General features: G+C 32.9%; 1 protein-coding gene across 2 annotated transcripts in view; it reads right to left on the reverse strand.

Moving 5' to 3' along the window:
• Positions 1-18,766, reverse strand: part of PHIP (PHIP subunit of CUL4-Ring ligase complex) — a 182,572-nt gene that overhangs the window by 83,159 nt on the left and 80,647 nt on the right. For both annotated transcript variants that reach the window (XR_011974371.1, XM_072642656.1), the window contains exons 16-17: positions 2,774-2,902; positions 9-234 (exon numbers count right to left, since the gene is read on the reverse strand). Coding sequence is in view for 1 of the 2 variants with exons in the window: in XM_072642656.1 (XP_072498757.1) it covers positions 9-234; positions 2,774-2,902 (355 nt within the window). In the remaining variant the exon portion in view is untranslated. The remainder of the gene's footprint in view (positions 1-8; positions 235-2,773; positions 2,903-18,766) is intronic.

Consider the following 18,766-nt stretch of genomic DNA (forward strand, 5'->3'; position numbering starts at 1 on the left):
GCATGTACCTGAGGATGTTACTCCCATCTGAGGAATGAGCTGTTCATCCCTGCAGTTCTCACGACCAGGTACTAATCTCTGATATTTTGATGGATGAGGGTTACCATCAACATCAACTAAAAATGGGGGAGGCATGAGATGGGGTGCTTGCTGAGTCTGTTCATCTAACACAAAGTTGTTGGCATCACGGATTAGAGGCCGATAATCACTATGAAAGAACATCTGATCGGCTATCTGCAAAAAGACAAACCAATAGATATGACAAGCAAAGGTTACTAATGCAGAAAAAAAGAACTCTACTTCATTTCTTAATGAATTAAAGACATTTTTTAAAATAACAACAGACAACGGAAGTCCTGTTGAATCCAGCATGACAATCACTAAAACACTGATAGATCATTTACAATGTGCAGAATTAGCTAATTTCATAAAATTATACATAATTATCTAATATTCCAACTTACAATTATATTTTACATTTCTCTATTGCTGTCAATAAACTTGGTGGAAACATAATTTATATGTAGGTCTCCAAGATACTTAAAAGTATATCCAAATTTTACAACCTATACCAGAGCAGAAGCTAACCTTTGTATACAAAATAACTACTGAATCAATCTTTAGGGCAGGCATTTTATAGCTTTCATTTCTAGGGGAAATTATGAGCCTAGGTTAATTCTAGACAAAGATAAAACAAAAGTATTTCAGATGCTTCATCCCTTTACTGTATCATAATGAATTAAGTTTGTTTTTAAGTCAAACCTAATTATAAATATTTTATCTTTATTTTCGTTAACTTGCTTATTAAGTCCACGCTAAAATGCATCATTTTGTTAACACTTTAATCTATGCTAATAACATATGTAATTATTAAGAAAAGAATAAATGAAGTGTTGGTAGCCAAAGCAAGAGATAATAGAAGAAATACCAAAAAGATTTTAAAAAACCAAAAGGAATTAAAATGTTTAATAATTTAGAGGAGTAGGAAAACAAGAAATCTTCAACAATTTAAAAAGGCCCCAGGAATTTACAGGATCACAGATTTATAGCTGAATGGGCCATTACTGACACCTATCCCAAAACTTTCATTTTAGAAAAGAAACAAAGGCCCAGTAAAGTTAGGTGACTTGCCTATAGTCACACATACTAAGTGACAATGGCAAGATTCAAATCCAGTTGTTAACCAGATCCAGCATTCTTTTCACTACTGTATGGCCTCCAATCTATAAGCAATGATAATTTAAAACTGATCAACTCAAATTCAAATCAAATTGTCTTTCCCAATAATATAGAAAATAATAATGCTGACAGATAATTTAAAATTGAAGAATAAATGCAGCCTCTACATTCCTGCGCCTTCAAGAAATGTGATGTTAATTTTGAATACATCAAGACCATACAGTTTTCCTCTAAAGTGCAAATATACTACTTCAACAAATTTTGACCAATCAATCAAGAAGCATACTCTAAACAATTATAAAGATAGCTAGATAATCCCAATGATATGATTTATGCAAGGATCTCTTCTTGCCTAGATGGTTTCCTAACTGGTCTTCCTGACTTTTCTATCCCTTCCTTCAAGCTATCTTCCACAGATACCTGAATAAATATTCCAAACGTATAACATGAAGATATCATGTTTATTCCCAAAACTTCAGTATTTCCTAACTATCTGCCAAACTAGACTATTCCCCATGTTCTGTTCATCCTATCTTTACGCCTCTGTTCAGACTCAAGTCCTGTTAAAGGTCAAAAATTTTCCCTTCTTTCAAGGCCCAATTCAGATAGTATTTCCATTTCTTGACATTTTCTTCCCTGCTATCTTTATTTTTTTAATATACTAATTCATTGCTCCATTTGATTGAGAGTAAGATCTGTGTCATAACCAGAATCTTATTTATAAACAGAAGACAATATAATAAATGTTCACTGACTTGTTAAACTTAACTGACTAAAGGGGAAAGTGATTAAGTACCCCAGGGGAAAGTAAAGATTTGTAGCACATATTCTCAAATGTGAAATGCAGTCAGTGGTCAAAAACCTTTTCTAAGACTTAATATGCAATCATTAACATTTCAAGGAATATGTAATCCAAGTTGCCATTTTTAAGTTCCCCAAATTTCTAAGTAGTGATAAAAAGTTTATATTTACAAAGCATTTTAAAATCTGCAAAGTACTATACATACATTATTTTATTTGATATTCACAACAATCCTATAAAGTACATGCTTTTCTTATCCCTGGGGCAGCTAGGTGGCAAAATGGATAAAATGTCAGGCCTGGAGTCAGGAAGACTCATCTTCCTGAGTTCAAATCTGGCCTTAGACACTTACTAGCTGTGTGATCCTGGACAAATCACTTGGTTCCATTTGCCTTAGTTTTCTCATCTGCAAAATGGGCTGAAAAGGAATTGGTAAACCAGTCTGGTATCTCTGCCAAGAAAATTCCAAATCTGGTCACAAAGAGTCAAGGCACAACTGAACAACAATTAATTATTAACCCCAATTTACAGATGAGTAAAAAGACCGAAAGAGTTTAAGTGACTTGCCCAAGTCACACAGGTAGTAAAAGGGTCTACTAAATTACATAATGACATTGCTTAACATCATTTGCCAGCAATTAAGCTTTAACTAAAAGAAAAGAAAAATATCATGACTATTTAATATAAATGCTCTAAGTTTTGTCACATTAACTTACCTACAAAATATTTATACTTCTAAACATACACGGAGTACATGAAAGAAAAAAATGTCTTTTGTTCATTATACTCTACCTTGTCATACTTGCTACTGGAGCCAAAGCCAAAAATTAAAAGATGCCCATGGGAGTCTGTACATGCAAAATGCTGACCATCAGGAGAGCATTTGCAGTCAAATACTGCTCCATGTCCTTGGCCTTCAATCTGAAATATATTCATTTGAGAATCAATAAATGTTCTTCAATAAACAACTGGTTATGATTTTATGACTAAAGCTTTTTGATAAAGATTTGTAAATGTACAAACTAAGTGAACTGATAAGCAAGTAACTTTGCTATTAAACAACACATTTAAAAATATATGAATATTCATGAAAAGTGCTAAACTGATAGCCCTGGAAAACAAAGAATTCTATTTAGCGATAGAACTGGAACAATTCAGTAAATAAAAGAACACTCTCCCTCCTCCCACCACAGAATTCTACTGATCACCTTTAACACAGATCTGAAAATACTGCTTCTGGGTTTTAATCTGTCTCCTTTATAATCACTGGCTTTTCTGCCAAGGCTGAAAACTTCTAGCAACTGTAGTGATTTGGACAATTCTAGGAAGCAGAAAGAAGTCAATGTTCACCAGACACTGTGGTTCACACTTGTAAAAAAAAAATTTTACTCACAATGTTTTGGTAATAAAATTCACTGTGTGATCTGATATCTTTTAAAAGGTGAATTTCAAAGGTTAAAAAAAAAAAGATGTTTACCTGATAATTGTTTTCTGTTTTCCAGTTCCATTAATCCAGAAGGAATGGATTTCTCCCTGCAACCTGTCAATCAAACAGAGGTGGCCAATCACCACTCTGAATTTTTTTGCTCTCAGTGCTTCTTCAGACTACATTCCCCGTCGAAAACTTCTTTAGCAGTGTTCTGAAAAAGGTAAAAAATTCTACCCTCTCTCTGGCATATCTAGGGATTGAGCTGCAGAAAACAACTAAAACAGGGAGGTCACTCCCTAACCACTATCAACTAAGGATCATTTCCAACAAATTGGGGAGTTGGGGGGTTGAGATTTCTGGATTAGCAGAATCGGAACACAAACACATTATCAGGTAAGAATTACCTTCTTTTTGTTCCGGTATCCACTGATTCAGAACAAACAGATTTTTAATAATAGTACACTACTGAGATCTTGGGAAACCAAAAACTTAAAACAGTTAAATTTTTAGAATAACAAATGTTGCTTAGATTGCAGACTGCCTCAGAGTTGGAATAAAGACAGACTTTAATGCATTATTGTGACTATAATTGTAAAGAAGAACAAGTCTGATTTTTCAAGAAAACTCTAACAAACTCTAAACTATCTATGGCTCTAGAAGAAAGGTTTACAGCTAAGGAATCAAATAGGTAACAAGAAATAAAGACTACGCCAATCACCTCAAAAAAAGTAGAAGAAAAGAAAAAGAAGGAAAAAAGAAAAGAGAAGCTATTCTTTACTGATTTAAATAGAAATGTGCATGTATGAGTGGCTTAAAAAAAGTAGTGAAACAAAGTACTGAGATTTCCTCTAAGATGAAAATACATTTCAAAGAAAACCGAGCATCATTCTGAAGTCTATCTTATCTTGCATCAAGATTGACTGTAAGGCAATGGCACAAGCTAAAGAAGATCCTGGTTATAATGAAAGCAGGAAGATGAAGGAATATAGGCTAGATAAATTTCAAATCTCTTTCAAGAACTGTCCCAGGTAAATTGCAAAGTGCATGTGAAACTTTTTAAAGATTATTAATTCAAACAAACACAAAAGATTACTAAGTATATAATTTATCAGATAGTAAAGACTACAAAGAGAAGTGAGGATTTTGAAAATTTTTTATTAATATACTTGAAATTTCAAGCCTAATAAAAAAGTGTTTGCTGTGAACTGTTAAAGATAAAGAAATACTTGCTTACACGGGCAAATGTTTTATAAGAAGTAGAAGCCCATTCTATTAACTCTATAAACTAAAAAAAAAAAATCAATGAACTGAGAATACCTCAGTCACACTGCCATCAAACATCATTTGTCTTAGTCCATTCTGAGTCTCATAACCATCCTTGCTAGCAGATCACAAAAATTTTTAAAAATAAATTAAGTTTATTCTCATCAAACTTTTTATGCTTAGTAGATCTTAGAAAATTTATGGTTCTCATGTTCTAAATTATCAGAGGTTAGAAATAATAAATGCTGTATCAAATATGAAAATGATATTTTAATGTCAAAATGTTTAAGAACAATTATTGAGGGGAAAACATCTAATAAAAAGAACAATTAAAAACTGAGCAATGGACATGAAAAGATAGAAAATATTCTTAAGTACCACTCAGTGTAGTGGTATAAATGCAGCATACTATACTTATAGAATGGTCTTTTAATCATTGTTTAAATAAAGAGTCAACGCTAATCTACTGAAACATACAAATAATTAAAAGTTTCTTGAAGTTTAATAGAAGTTGAATGTGACAGAACTGACAAAAAATGAACTTATTCCTGGTCTTGGGATCAATGTCAAAACATTCTAACGTGGTTCATTCTAGTGTATTAGTGTTTTTATGCGTAACATAAAAGTGACCTTCTTCTGTTAAGAAAGAATAGCACAAATTAAGTTGGGGGTGGGGGTGGAGGGTAGCATTGAAGGGAAAGTCTACCACAAATTTAATTGGATAAAAATAAGCATTACTTGAAAATGCTTCCAAGAATCTGTTAAAGATTTTATGTAATTACCAGTTATATTTAATATTTATGTAATTAGGAGGTTGTTTTCATCAATTTCTCTGTGAAGCACAGATGATGTATCACAAAGAGCTGATTTAAAGATAGTAAGACTTATTTACTACCACATTTTTGCTTCTTGTAAAGTTAACTACATACAGCCACTTTGGCTCTTTCATTGATGCTACCGTTTTTAAAAAATCAGTCAAATGCGGATATATTTCTTTTTTAAAAAGGAAGTTTTCTTTATATTTCCCATAACCTTCCATAATAAGTAAATTTACTACAAAAATACAGAGTAATGTATATGACTCCCACAAGCCATAAGATTAATTTCATTACTTTATGTAACATAAACTCATTAAAAAATCATTGTTACAATAAAGTATATTTATTCAATATATGGCTGAATCACTTATATAATGGGTAGAGTGAGTTCTCAAACAAGAAGTATTAAAAAATTTACAAATTACTCTCGAGGCACAAGTTCACAATTATAGAATAGTTACAAAGCAGAAAGGCAGAAATTTATATTTTGCTATGCCCTTTCTCAAAGCAAATTTTAGTTGTTCATCTACTTTCACCTTCTAAAAGTTTAAAGTATTTTGGTATGTTATTTTACAAATTTCTGAATAAGGATAACATGGAAAAAGATACTCCTCTCCCCACCCTTCCATAATAAAAAGCTGTACAGGGCATTCAACTAAATTAAGATATGAATACATCTTAAAGAGAAGTAGCAACATAACAGAATACTTTAAAAGTAAGAATTATCCAGATGAAAGAAAAGGAATACAGTGATAAAATGACTGACAAGATAATTTTTAAGTAGGTGAAAAAACAGATGTTGCAAAATAATAGATAAGTTGGTAAACAGGTGTTAATTTTTAGTAGAAATTAAAATTAAAGGAAGAATCTCAAGATAGTGCAAAAAATTAGAAGTAGCTTTAATGAAGAGTAGAGAGATCCAAATTTTAAAAAATTAAAATAAAGATGACCCACAAGACAGAGCCTAGAGACAGAATTTCAGTGGAACTGTTGATTCTGGCGGACAAGGCACACAATACAAGTAAAAACATCTTAGGCTTATGAAGCCTAAATAAAATGTAGGATAATTTTCAGAGAAGTAAATGAAAGTGGGGAAAAAAACCAGACAGATTTAAAGGTAAGATAAAGCATAAGCACAGAATTGACAATCTAAAGTCAGAGGATCAAACTGTATAACCTGTAAGAAACTACTCATCTGAAGACTGTGGACTAGGAGATTCTGAAAAAAGAGAAAGCGAAATTTGCAATACTTTAAATAATTTTCTTATAAAAGATCATTTCAGATCAAGGGAAATGGCTATTTTTTTCTTTAAATTGTTTTAAAGAAATCTCACAAAGAAATGGTGCTATCTTGCTAACTTAATTTGGCTCTTAGGAAAAAATCTAAAAATTCTCAAATGAAATTACAATTTTTTTAAGAAAAATAAAAGTGCATCATGAAGGACTGATAGAAAACTGAACTGAGAAAATAACAACTACTCTTTAAAGTCTTTTCTTATATAAAAAGATACCTTAGGTTTATTACAATTGAGTTTAAAATTTCAGTAAGAAAACACTATACAAAAATTGATTCCTTAGGAAAATACAATTGATAAGGCAAAAAGCAATACTTTGCCATCATTTACTTCCTTAAAATAGTCTACAATACTACACAAATATATCTTACCAACCAAGAACTAAAGCATGAGGAACAACCAAAGTTTCTGTGTTCTTTATAGCACCTTTACAAAATAAAGCACAAAATTAGCCAAATGTCTACTACTCTGAACAAAGGTAAAAAGAACTCTACTACTTACTCATAAAAATAACTAGTCTTGACCTCTCACCTGACTACCAGACCTCATCTGCTAAATGAGACATTTCTAATTAGATATCTTGTTATTTTAAACTGAATATTTCCAAATTATCTCTTTGTCTTGACCTCCCTATTTGGTTAATAAAACCATAACTGTTCCAGTTCCACTAAGGCTTGAATTATGAAAGTGATTTTCCTCTTTCTTTGCCCAACACATCCAACCAATTACCAACTTCAATCAATTTTTTCTTCTCAATTTCTTTTGTATCCTTCCTTTCCTTTGCATTTCTACTTTGATTGCTAAAGAAATTATTGTCTAGATTATTATTTACCTCCCCTACTCCAATTTATTCACTTCTGATCCATGCTAAAAACCATCAGATTCACTTTCCTAAAATATTACTGTCATCAGGACACCCTGTTGCTCAAAATCCTCTAAAGATCCCTCTGGTTTCAAGCTCCTTAATCTGACTTTCAAAGCCTTCCCTTCCAGTCCATCTATTCACCTGACTTCAATTTCACACTTCACCATTTTTATGCCTATAATGCCTACTCCTCACTTTCCCATTTATGCAACCCTACACTCCCCTGAAAGGCCAGTTTAAACCCTACCAGTGGCACATACCCATACCTAACACTCTCACTCTAAAACGATTTTTTTCTTCGTTGAAACTCTTCTAATATTTACTTTTTCAATCAGTTGGCATTTTAATAGTGCTTTTCATTGTTAATTTTTTTTTCATTTCTTATTTCTTTAGCTAGTCTTAAGCTTCTGGAGGGCAGTAATTTATTTCACACATCTTTTTCTCCCCAGAACTTAGCACAGTACCCCACAGTGTAGCCATTTAATAAATACCTTTAACTAAAATAACTGGTATCATGATTCAGAAGATTTTCTTCATCAAATGATTTATCATGGAATTCTGCATATCTTTTAAGAATTTATATATCTAAGAACTATTGAGGACTAAATAAAGACAACCACTGTCAAATACAATACGACAGAGAAAGCAGTATCAAATAATTTTCTAAACATTTCAAGGTGTCCTGCTAGTCTGAAAGACTTATGTGTAACAGAACCTAGATTATCACGGAAACCAAACATGTCATTAAAAGTCTGAAATTTGGGTTTAGAAGAAACTTTTCTTTTCCCTGAGAAGAAATGAGATGAAGGACCTTTTACCATCAGAGAGGCCTTTCTCAATCTCAGACTAGCATGTATATGACTAGACTACCTAAATACAGAGAAGAAAGAATAACCTTGCACCTGTAATATTAAAAGTTGGGGTTTTTAAAAATCTGTTTTCTTTATCTAGATAAGTATAGTAGCCAACACTTGAAATTAGAGGACACACTGGAGAACATGACAATTTCAGAAGTGTGCAGGTGCAAAAATTCTGAGTGGTGATTGGCAGCCTCTGCTTGATCGACACGTTGCAAGGAGAAACTCATTGTTCTGGATTAGTGGATACTGGAACATTTATAAAATAATCTCAGGTAAAAGAAAGGTTAAGTGAACAATTACAACAATAATTAAAAATATATTTTTAAAGAAATAAAAATGTTATTTGGAATTCACCCATGAGACAAAGAAAATGAAGCAGTACCATCTTTGAGTAAAAACCCTTATCATTATCAGGCATATTAAAAATCCATAATTAAAAAAACCAAAATTAGACATGCAAGTAATAAACTTCTACCCTGAATAATAGTACACATGAAAAAGAATCAATAGGATAAAAATTTTAGAGACATTTATAGACCATATTTTAATTAATGCATTATTAGTAATGACTATAAAATGGTCTACTACCAAGAAATTTGAACAATTCTTCCCAAAGAATCCTGGTAACTTTTATTTTTCCCACCTACAACAATGGAATCATGGATCTTTTGAAGTATTAAAGTAAGTTTTATTACAGCTTCAGCTTAATAAGAAATGATAAAGCACTCTTTAATTAAGGTTTAATTTTCTTTAAAACTTATTTACAAAGCAAATAGCCATCATTAAAAGGAATAAAAGAACTAAACTAAGCATTTTCTGGTTTGTTAAAAATCATACTGAGTTACCTTTCCCTTTGTGAGGTACTTGTATGTTACCTCTGAGGTCCTTAAATTCCAACTCAATAAACAGTGACACATTTTAAAACCAATTACTACTAGAACAAACTCTTTGTCCTCTTAGCAACTAGCCTGTATTATCATTCTAGCCATATTCCCACCCTCTATCTCTTAATAATGCAATAGATCTACAATCTGATCTTGGGGCAAGATATTCATTTTCACATTTACAAAATTTATACTTCCAATTTTATCAGAATACATATGAAGATGAATATCAATGTGTGAAATATTATAGCTCACCCAGTAAATGTATTATGTACATATATGTAGTAGCAACTTAATAAAATACCTGACTTCAAATTCATATAAAAGTGCACACTTACGTGTGCGTGTTTTGTATATAGCTAAAAAAATAAAGTAGTGCAGTAGATTGAGAACCAAGCTTGAAGTTGAGAAGACTCATCATGAGCTCAAATCTAGCCTGAGACACTAGCTATGTCATCCTGAGCAAGTCACTTAACCCTATTTGCCTCAGGTTCCTCATCTGTAAAATGATATGGAGTAGGAAATGACAAACCACTCCAGTAGCTTTGCCACAAAAACCCCAAAAGGGGTCACGAAGAGTCAGACACAACTAAAATGACTAAATGCCACACACACACACACACACACACACACACCCTATATATAAAAAATTCATTTGAGTTATTTTATCACATGAGTCTCTCAAATTGCCTAACATACTTACTTTTTTTTAAAAATTTGTCTTGCCAAACTAACTGGTATTAGGAAGGAGGGAATTTTGACCCTTTAAAAATGATAGTGTGAAAAAAAATCATAAGTCAAACTTGTAGGGAAAAATGTAGTAATATCTCCATTTACAAATTTCCTGAGAATGAAGATCCCTAAAGCCCAACTTGCTCTATTTTTATAAAAAGTAAACACCAAAAAAGACTTTTATTTAAAGCTGAATTGACTGCCTTTGCAGATCTGTTACAAAAACAGCTCAGTGCATAGCTTCCATTTGACAACTTAAGAACCTAGGGTCAGTTCTATATCAAATTAGTTTCCAAGACTTGTCTTTTTCCAGCTTCCTCTTCACTCCTCATTTCTATTAAACAAATTTCCCACATTTTTCAGGTAAGCCTTCCTACTCAATCCCTTTCAACAATCAAAACCTAGGTGTAATGAATAATTTACACTTTTAAAATTTAACTTAAACCTAATCATATTAACTTCTGCCAACCAGCATTTTAAGCCTATTACTTCTAACAGAAAAAAAAAATCCTTTCTCTTGCTAAAGAAAAATTCAGACATCAGGAAGTACATAAAGCAAGTACATGTTCAGGCAGTGAAGAGAGTGGGAGAGAGAAAGTACCTGACATTATACTAAATCTAATCTATTAGTCCTAATCTGATCACAGAAATTTAGGTCTTTTAGAGTAGAGATTCTTTTTACCTAGGGTATGTGTGTGTATTTCAAGTGGCTCGTGAATGTAGAGAGAGAAAAAACTGCATTTTATTTTCACTAACCTCTAAATGAAATTTCCCTCAATTACTTAAACACAGTATTTTGAGGAGCCTATAGATTTCACTAGAATATTAAAGAGGTTCATGATACCAAAAAGGGTTAAGAACTCCAGTTCTGAATAACTTATGTTGGTTGGGAGATGATGATCTTTAATTGCTTAATCCCTTGCTATTCTGGCCAGAAACTGCCAAGGAGAGAAATAACTCTTCTTCCCAGATCCCCTTCACCTCCAACTTTTATCTTTCTGGAGAACTTTTTAGAATCTTATTCCCCACCTCCTTTAATTACCATCTATTCAATAAACGCTATCATCTCCAGGAGTAAATATAAAATTGTTTGGTTTTCAAAGTTCTTTATGACTTAATACCCTCCAGTTTTCTTATACCTTACTCCCCTCCTCCTCCTTCCACGTACTCTAATTCAGTGACAGTGGCCTCCTTGCTATTTCCTGCACAAGACAGTCCATCTCCCAACTCCTAGCATTTTCACTGTCTGTTTCTCATACCTGGAACATTCTCCCTCTTCTCTTCCCTTCTGGCTTTCCTGAATTCCTTAAAGGCCCAGATAAAAATCACACTTGTACAAGGGTTTTCCTTTTCCCACTTAATGCTAAGGTCTTCCTACTTGGATCATCTCCAATTTATCTTGAATACATGTGTATCCTGTTTATACATACTTGTTTGCATTATTAGACTATGAGCTCCTTAAAAGTAAGGGCTCCTTTTTTTAACCTTTATTTGTATAGAAAAGAATTAATGTTTGTTTGGCTTAAAATAATTTTTTTATCCTCCTCTCACATTTCTGCCTTCTATCCCATGCATGGGTCCACAGTATATATTCGGGGGACAGAACATTAATTTTAGCATTTAATTTATTGTTATTTTTATACCATAAAATCTACTCTGTCTGATGACTCAGGACACATTCTTATTACCTATGTTACTTATCACCAACAGCTCTGACAAACATGTACGTGCCTAGAATGCCTTCTGTTTATAGTACAAAGTCATGCAGCTTGATTCCTATGTTGTAAGCACAAGCAAGATGGGATTTTTGCTGCTTTCTTTTTTGGAGTTCTGTTTCCTAGGCTCTGGCTAAATTGTGAACATCCTAAGTATTGATCACATTTGAATCATGGTAATTCACAGCTGTACTGAGTCACATAAGTTTCGTATCTACTGACTCTGGGCCAATCAGAGGTTGAGTCTTTGTTACTTATTCTGGAAAGCTGGCACTTTGCTTTCAGAGCTTGCTCATGAGAAGGACCTTTTGATTCCCTGGACGGACCTCTTGAGTAGCCATTTGTTATGAGTTCCCAGACTATTCGGATTTTGGGGCTCTCTGGGTCTGGTGGTGTATGGAGGTAGTTGTATTACTTTGTTCAGACAGTTGGAGACCTGTCTGTTGAATCTCTGTGCTAATTTCTCTACTTGTATTTTTCTATACTCACTTCTTTCTATTTATCTGTAATTAAAGTAAGATTGTTGACTCCTTTAAAGTTATTTTTCCTGTAGAAAAGCAGATCAAAAGAACTTACGCTAGCAATCATGTATGCTAGCTAATACATATGTAAATACCTGTATACACCACTTTTTAAATAAATATACTTAAATTTTGTGGACTATCTGTAAGAGCATAACTCTTCTACCTATACCCCAAACCAATACTTTCCTATTTCTTAAAAAAACAAAAAAGTAACCAAGTACTGCTGAAAGCAAGTAATTGCATTTTTTTAAATTAAGTCCATGGAACTCAATACAAAATAAAAAGGCAAACAAACTAGCCTAGGGTATTCTTTAGTATACCCAGAAACACTTAGACAAAATAATAAATGACATCTTAATATAGTCAAAATACTTTACAAATTTGCAAAGTTAAACAGATACTGTATAACTTAGAATCACAGGATGCTTATGACTTTAGAGACAATATAATACAATCTCATTTTATAGATGAGCAAACTAATCACTGAGATAACCAAGTCAATGTGTCACTATCATGGTTTCCAGAGGAAAGTATCTAGGAATATGTTAAGGTTCTCAGAGCCAGGAACCTTAAGAGTAGGATAGAAGAGAAATTTCATGTTCTCCTCCACACATAGGCTAACTAAAAAGTTATAAAATTAGTAAATACAGAAACATAAAGATTCCACACAAAGGACTTAAAACCTTCTCATAATACTATAGTGTTAAACCAAATGTTTTAATAAAGTTTAAATATAATTAAAATTTGAGGTTAGAAATGTATATTGGGAAATAGATTTTAATGTAAAGTTCCATATTCTTATTGAAAAATGGGACCAGAATATTTGAATGGTTTAATTTATTACTCTCATTAATAATAACTACATTAATTTATTTTTATAATTTATAACAGGAATTATTACACAGGGAATGAACCTCTAAAAGAAGGATATAAGAATGTTTCTTCTATAGTCAACTTAAAAAGTAAAATCAGACATCAAAATGATATTAAGTCACTTATGTAGAACTTCATAGAAGTTTGCAAAAACACTTCATAGAGTTCTTTCTTCTGTTATTCACAAATATAGAAAAGTGACTTGGTCACAATTGTCGGAGCCAAGAATTAAATACGGGCCTTTTAGTATTTGTCACAATTTATATATTTCCCTACAATGGTTTCTAGAAGATATTCTTAAAAGTGATCTGACTAAATTTTGTTTTAAAAGAAACTTTAATAAATATTCTTAAACTATTTGCCAATAGCTACTAAATGGCATAACACGTTTGGGATTAAAAATAAACATGATACTTTTCGATTTTAAATATCTTTGTAAAGGACAACGAACAAAAAAAAAATCCTTCCACCTACAAAAAATTTATCAAACTTTTAGATATTTTTAAATGATTGTTTTAGTATCTTACTTGGCCTTTATAAAAAGTGGTAAAGTACGCTGAGAAAGGAGAAAACAGCAAAAGAAAGGACTTCTAGGATCCACATTTGGGAAGACAAAGTGTCTTCAGCATAGAAACAAAAGTCTCTAAAAATGTTCCTAGCCAAAGTAAGACACTGTCCTAACTAAATCACCCTCATAGAAAGTAAACAACATTTAACATGACTGAATTAGAAATTAAGACTTTAAACGGACTGAGTGTTCAGATCTCAATTTTGTGAAATAAGTAGCTATGAGTACTAAAAAATACTATATCAAACACTTCAATAATTCATAAATCTATAATTTCAATATGGAAATCTTCCTCCCCATTGACACAGATATCCTATGGTGATGACTTTCTTTGAACATAGGACTGACTACAGACAAATGTCTGCTTTTTACTTATTAAATAGGATCACAGAATGAGAACTGGAAGGAGCTTTAAAGAGTTCATCTAGTTCAACCTCTTCATTTTATAAAATACACAGTGATTTCCACCCCCACCCCCCCAGTCCTTTTGTTTCTTTTAACACACCTTTAAAGATTTAAAGAAATCTTTAAGGATAGAGAATGCTAAGAGATTTCATCTCATTTAAAAATAGATACAATATATTTCTTATGGGATAGTCTGATACAAACACTGCTAGTCAAATGTACGTTTACATACATACATATATGTTTATATGCACACTTTTTTCAGGTTCTTTCCTTGGCTGCATCTTTACAACAGGCTCAGAAACAAGCTAATGGATAAATACACAAATGTGTGTGACACACAATATTGTTTTAATATACTGTGGAAATTTTATTTTTGCATGACTTTCTTACCTCACAGGAGAATTATGAGCCTTTCTTTTCTGTCACACAGAGGGTCAACCAACAGAGCTAAGTCTGATTATATACCCTCAACACAGGATCTCTATATCTTTTGACTTTTTAACTGTGCAACTGGCTATAAACAGTAGATGGAGAGCTCAAATCAGGAAAATTCAAGTAAAAATCCAGCTTCATCTATTTACTGGATGTGTGAGCCTGGGCAAATCAATTAATCTACACCTGCTTTAGTCTCCTCATTTATAAAATATAATAAGGTTGTGAGGATAAAATGAAATAGTATTTTTTAAGTCCTACATAAATGCTGACTACTTATTTATTTTATTTTCATGAGGTTTTTCTCTACCATTTCATTAAAATAAACATAAGGAAAACTCTGCTAGTGTATACAATAAGAGCAGATGATAAAGAAAAAGACGACAGAAGATCCTACATTTAACCCAATGCCTTCCAGGGAGACATGGCCACATATCTGCATTAGAAAAGAGGGGTCCCTTTGGTTTATACTAGAGTAATATTAATTATTTTGCTGGAAAAACCTAGAGGTCTTGGGTTTGTCCCTAAAATAGAGAGGGACCTGTCCTGTGAAAGAATCAACTAGTGCATCTTGTAAATATTGGAATGGTAAATAATCATGGTAAAAACAAAACCGACCACAAATCTCCATCTGTTGAAGTAAACCAAAGATAAGTACAATTACTTCCTTCTTTAATACAGTAACGCTGAGATCACTAAACCAAGAAGACAAAGAATAAAGAAAAAAAGTAAATGTCTACCTGAATACTTACATTAGGTTTACAAATATATTTTTGTGCATTTATAGAAACTCTTCCTAACACTTGGGACAAACTTTTAAGGGTAAAGAGCCACTTTTAGCTAGCATTATTAGACTATAAATTTTTTTAGATTATAATACATGTGTACACACAAACATACATCTCACACATAATGCATATGTGATGCCACAAAGATTTTATACCTATTTTTTGGACTAATAGTTGTATTATTTTATTCATATGAGTTAATGAGACATAGAGGGAAGACTAAAAAATAATTTACCTCTAGAAAACTCTTCTGCATATGTGTGCAAGAAATAGATTAAATGTTCATAGGAATTATTATGTATATGTATCTCTCCCACTACTGTATTACTATAATGAGGTTGTGAGATATGCTCTCTCTCACCTGGGAGTAAGAATGTTGTCATTTTACCTTTACAACTACTCCATAATACAGGTACTATTACTGTCATTATTATTACTCTCACTCTACAAATGAAGAACTGAATTTAGGAGATTAGAGCCTGGCCCAGAGAGATGAGATGAAGACTAGGACAAGAATGACAAGGAGGAAGGTAAACAGCAGCAGCAGCAGCAGCAGCAGCGGGAAAGGCATCCTGGGGGGGAGGGAGGAGGGACTGTTTTGATATGAACACAAGGGTTCCAAGACTATAACTCTACTTGAATCCAATGCTACACTGCAAGTACATAAACCTTATTCAATTTACCTAACATTTAAATGCTTACTGTGTGCTAGGTGCTAGAGGCAGAGAAATGAATACAAATGTCCCAGCCCTTGAGGAGCTTCCAGGGAGACAGAATAATCTAGAGCTGAAAGCACTCTCACAGGCCTTCTAGTTCAAAAACTTCATTTTACAGATAAGAAAATTGTGGCCCTGGGAGAGGCCACACAGGCAGTAAGAATCAGAGGCAAGATTCCAATCCAGCTCCTCTAACTCTAGAGCCAGTGTTACACGAAACAATCAAAAGATGCCAAACTAGAGGTCTCATGGAAAGTTTTATAAAGGAGGAGACATCTGTACTTGAAAGAAGGTGGGGAATTCCAAAAGGAATTACTAAAAGGTGGAGTGTGTTCCATTTATAGAGGGTGACTTGGGCAAAGGCAGTTGCTAGAGATTTACTCATGTGTATGAGGAAGAGATTTCAGGTCTGACTGACTAGAAAGTATATAGAGGTAAACAGCATAAAGCAGGTCTGGAAAGGTGAGTAGCGGATTGTGAAATGCTTTAAATGCCAAGCTGGATCAGTTTATATTGTATCCTAAAGGTAACAATAGGAAGCTGTGAAAGATTTTTGAGTAGAGAAGTAACAGGATCAGATGTTTTAGGAATACCAAAATTTAGTGGCTGTTTGGAGGGAGAATTGAAGAAGGGAAAGTGGATGTAGGAGAAAAATTAGAAAGATACAGTAATGGTTTAGTTGATGTGATGAGGACAAAAAAAAAAAAATGGGGAGAGACTTTCTTTGTAAAGAAGAGAATAAAAGCCCTAAGTAGGTATTTATAGAGCCTAGGTGACTTGAAGGTCACCTTGGTTCCTGACTCTTAACCTACTTTTGCATTCCATTAACAGTCCTCTAAAAAAGCTTGTAATATTAGTTTGAAAATGAATACCTGACTCAAACCTTATCACTTATCATGTATCAGCATCAAAGACATAACCATACGGTCATTTAAAAATGAATTAACTTCTCTGCCTTTAGAACTTTTTTCACCCCGTACTACCTCACTAGCAGGAAATAACTTCATTGTGTCCACTCAAATATCCAAGTCAAACTTTTTTTATGAAAATTATTTTGCCAATTATATTCAGCCATGGTATCTTACAATACATTCTTTATATTAAGTTGTTTTAGTTAATGTATTAAAAATTCCTTTGTCATGTAGCTACGAGTTGAAATAGAATATTTTCCTCCACTTTCAATGAAGGAAAAGATTTCTTAAAATTGAGGAAGTAGAGAAAGGTTTAAAAAAGAGATTAAACTATGAAGACAGCTTGCTCAATCCCAATGAAGTATGCTTTCTACATAGTATAGAGTTATTGTATAAAGATATGTATAAATGGAGCTCCAGGAGTCACACTCAACCAAAAATACTGAAATCAAAAATTAACCTGAAATCTGAGGGGAAAGCTCCCAACTTGAGGAATTACAAAATATGCCTAAATGTGGTTTAAAAGTAAGTATCTACTACACTGAAGTTTAACATATTTGAAAAATAACTGCCCTTCATCAATCAGAATTTGATGTTATAATAATATTCAAATATTTTGAACATAAATTTTTAAGTATTCTATTGTTGTTCAGTCACTTTTCAGTCATGTCTGATTCTTCCTGATCTCATTTAGGGTTTTCTTGGCAAAGATATTGGAGTGTTTGCTATTTCCTTCTCCAGTGGATTAATGAAAACACAATTAAGTGACTTACCCAGGGTCATACAGCTAGTGTCTGAGGTCAGATTTGAATTCAGAAATGAGTCTTCCTGACTCCAGGCCTGACACTGTACCACCCAGCTGCCCTATTACATTTCTAATAAGCACTGTCTACAATTACAACTTCCCTCCCTTTCTCTCTCTCATACATACATTCCATTTATATGTCCCCAAATTCTCCAAACTTATTTTCTTACTCACATTCAAGAAATCCCCCCCTCTAATCCCACATGATGGCATTATGTATAATGTAGTTTTATACTTTAATACTTCTATGATCCATGATTTTTTAAGTGTGAGCACCACCCACTGATGTAGATTGCAAACCCTATGAAACTTAGCTGACAGTCACGGAGATATGCTACAACCAATAATTGTCATCTTGAAGTCAACCTGATGAAAACTTTCTCTGAATTTAGCTAAGCTGACCTTTGAATATTAGACATAATCACAAAGCCATAAAAAAAGCCCTCATCTCTTGGTAAGATATTCCAGAGCTTGCATTCTAATGACATGACTTAAGTGTACACAGGTATTTTAGACTCCTAGATTTAAGATTAGGAGTCAGCAGCATAACACAGGCTGAATTTGTTGCTGGATTTGGAAGCTTAGAAGACCTGGGAGATTCAACTTTCACAGCTGAAATTCACTACCTGTTTAACTATAGGCAAGTCACTTAACTTATTGCCTCAGTTTCCTCATCTACAGTACAGAAGTAATACAAGTAGTAGTAGGTATCTAATAGAGTTGTTATGAGGCTCAAATGAGAAAACTAAACTAAAATATTATTCACTGAGCAAACCTTCAAACAATATATACTTTGCAATTATTGTCATTCAGTAGAATGTAAGCTCGAGGACAAAACTGATTTCATTTTTGAAGTTCTGGACCCAGCACCTAATGACGTCTTATACACAGTTACATGT

The sequence above is a fragment of the Notamacropus eugenii genome, chromosome 2 (genome assembly GCF_028372415.1).
Source record: "Notamacropus eugenii isolate mMacEug1 chromosome 2, mMacEug1.pri_v2, whole genome shotgun sequence".
Taxonomy (NCBI): Eukaryota; Metazoa; Chordata; class Mammalia; order Diprotodontia; family Macropodidae; genus Notamacropus; species Notamacropus eugenii.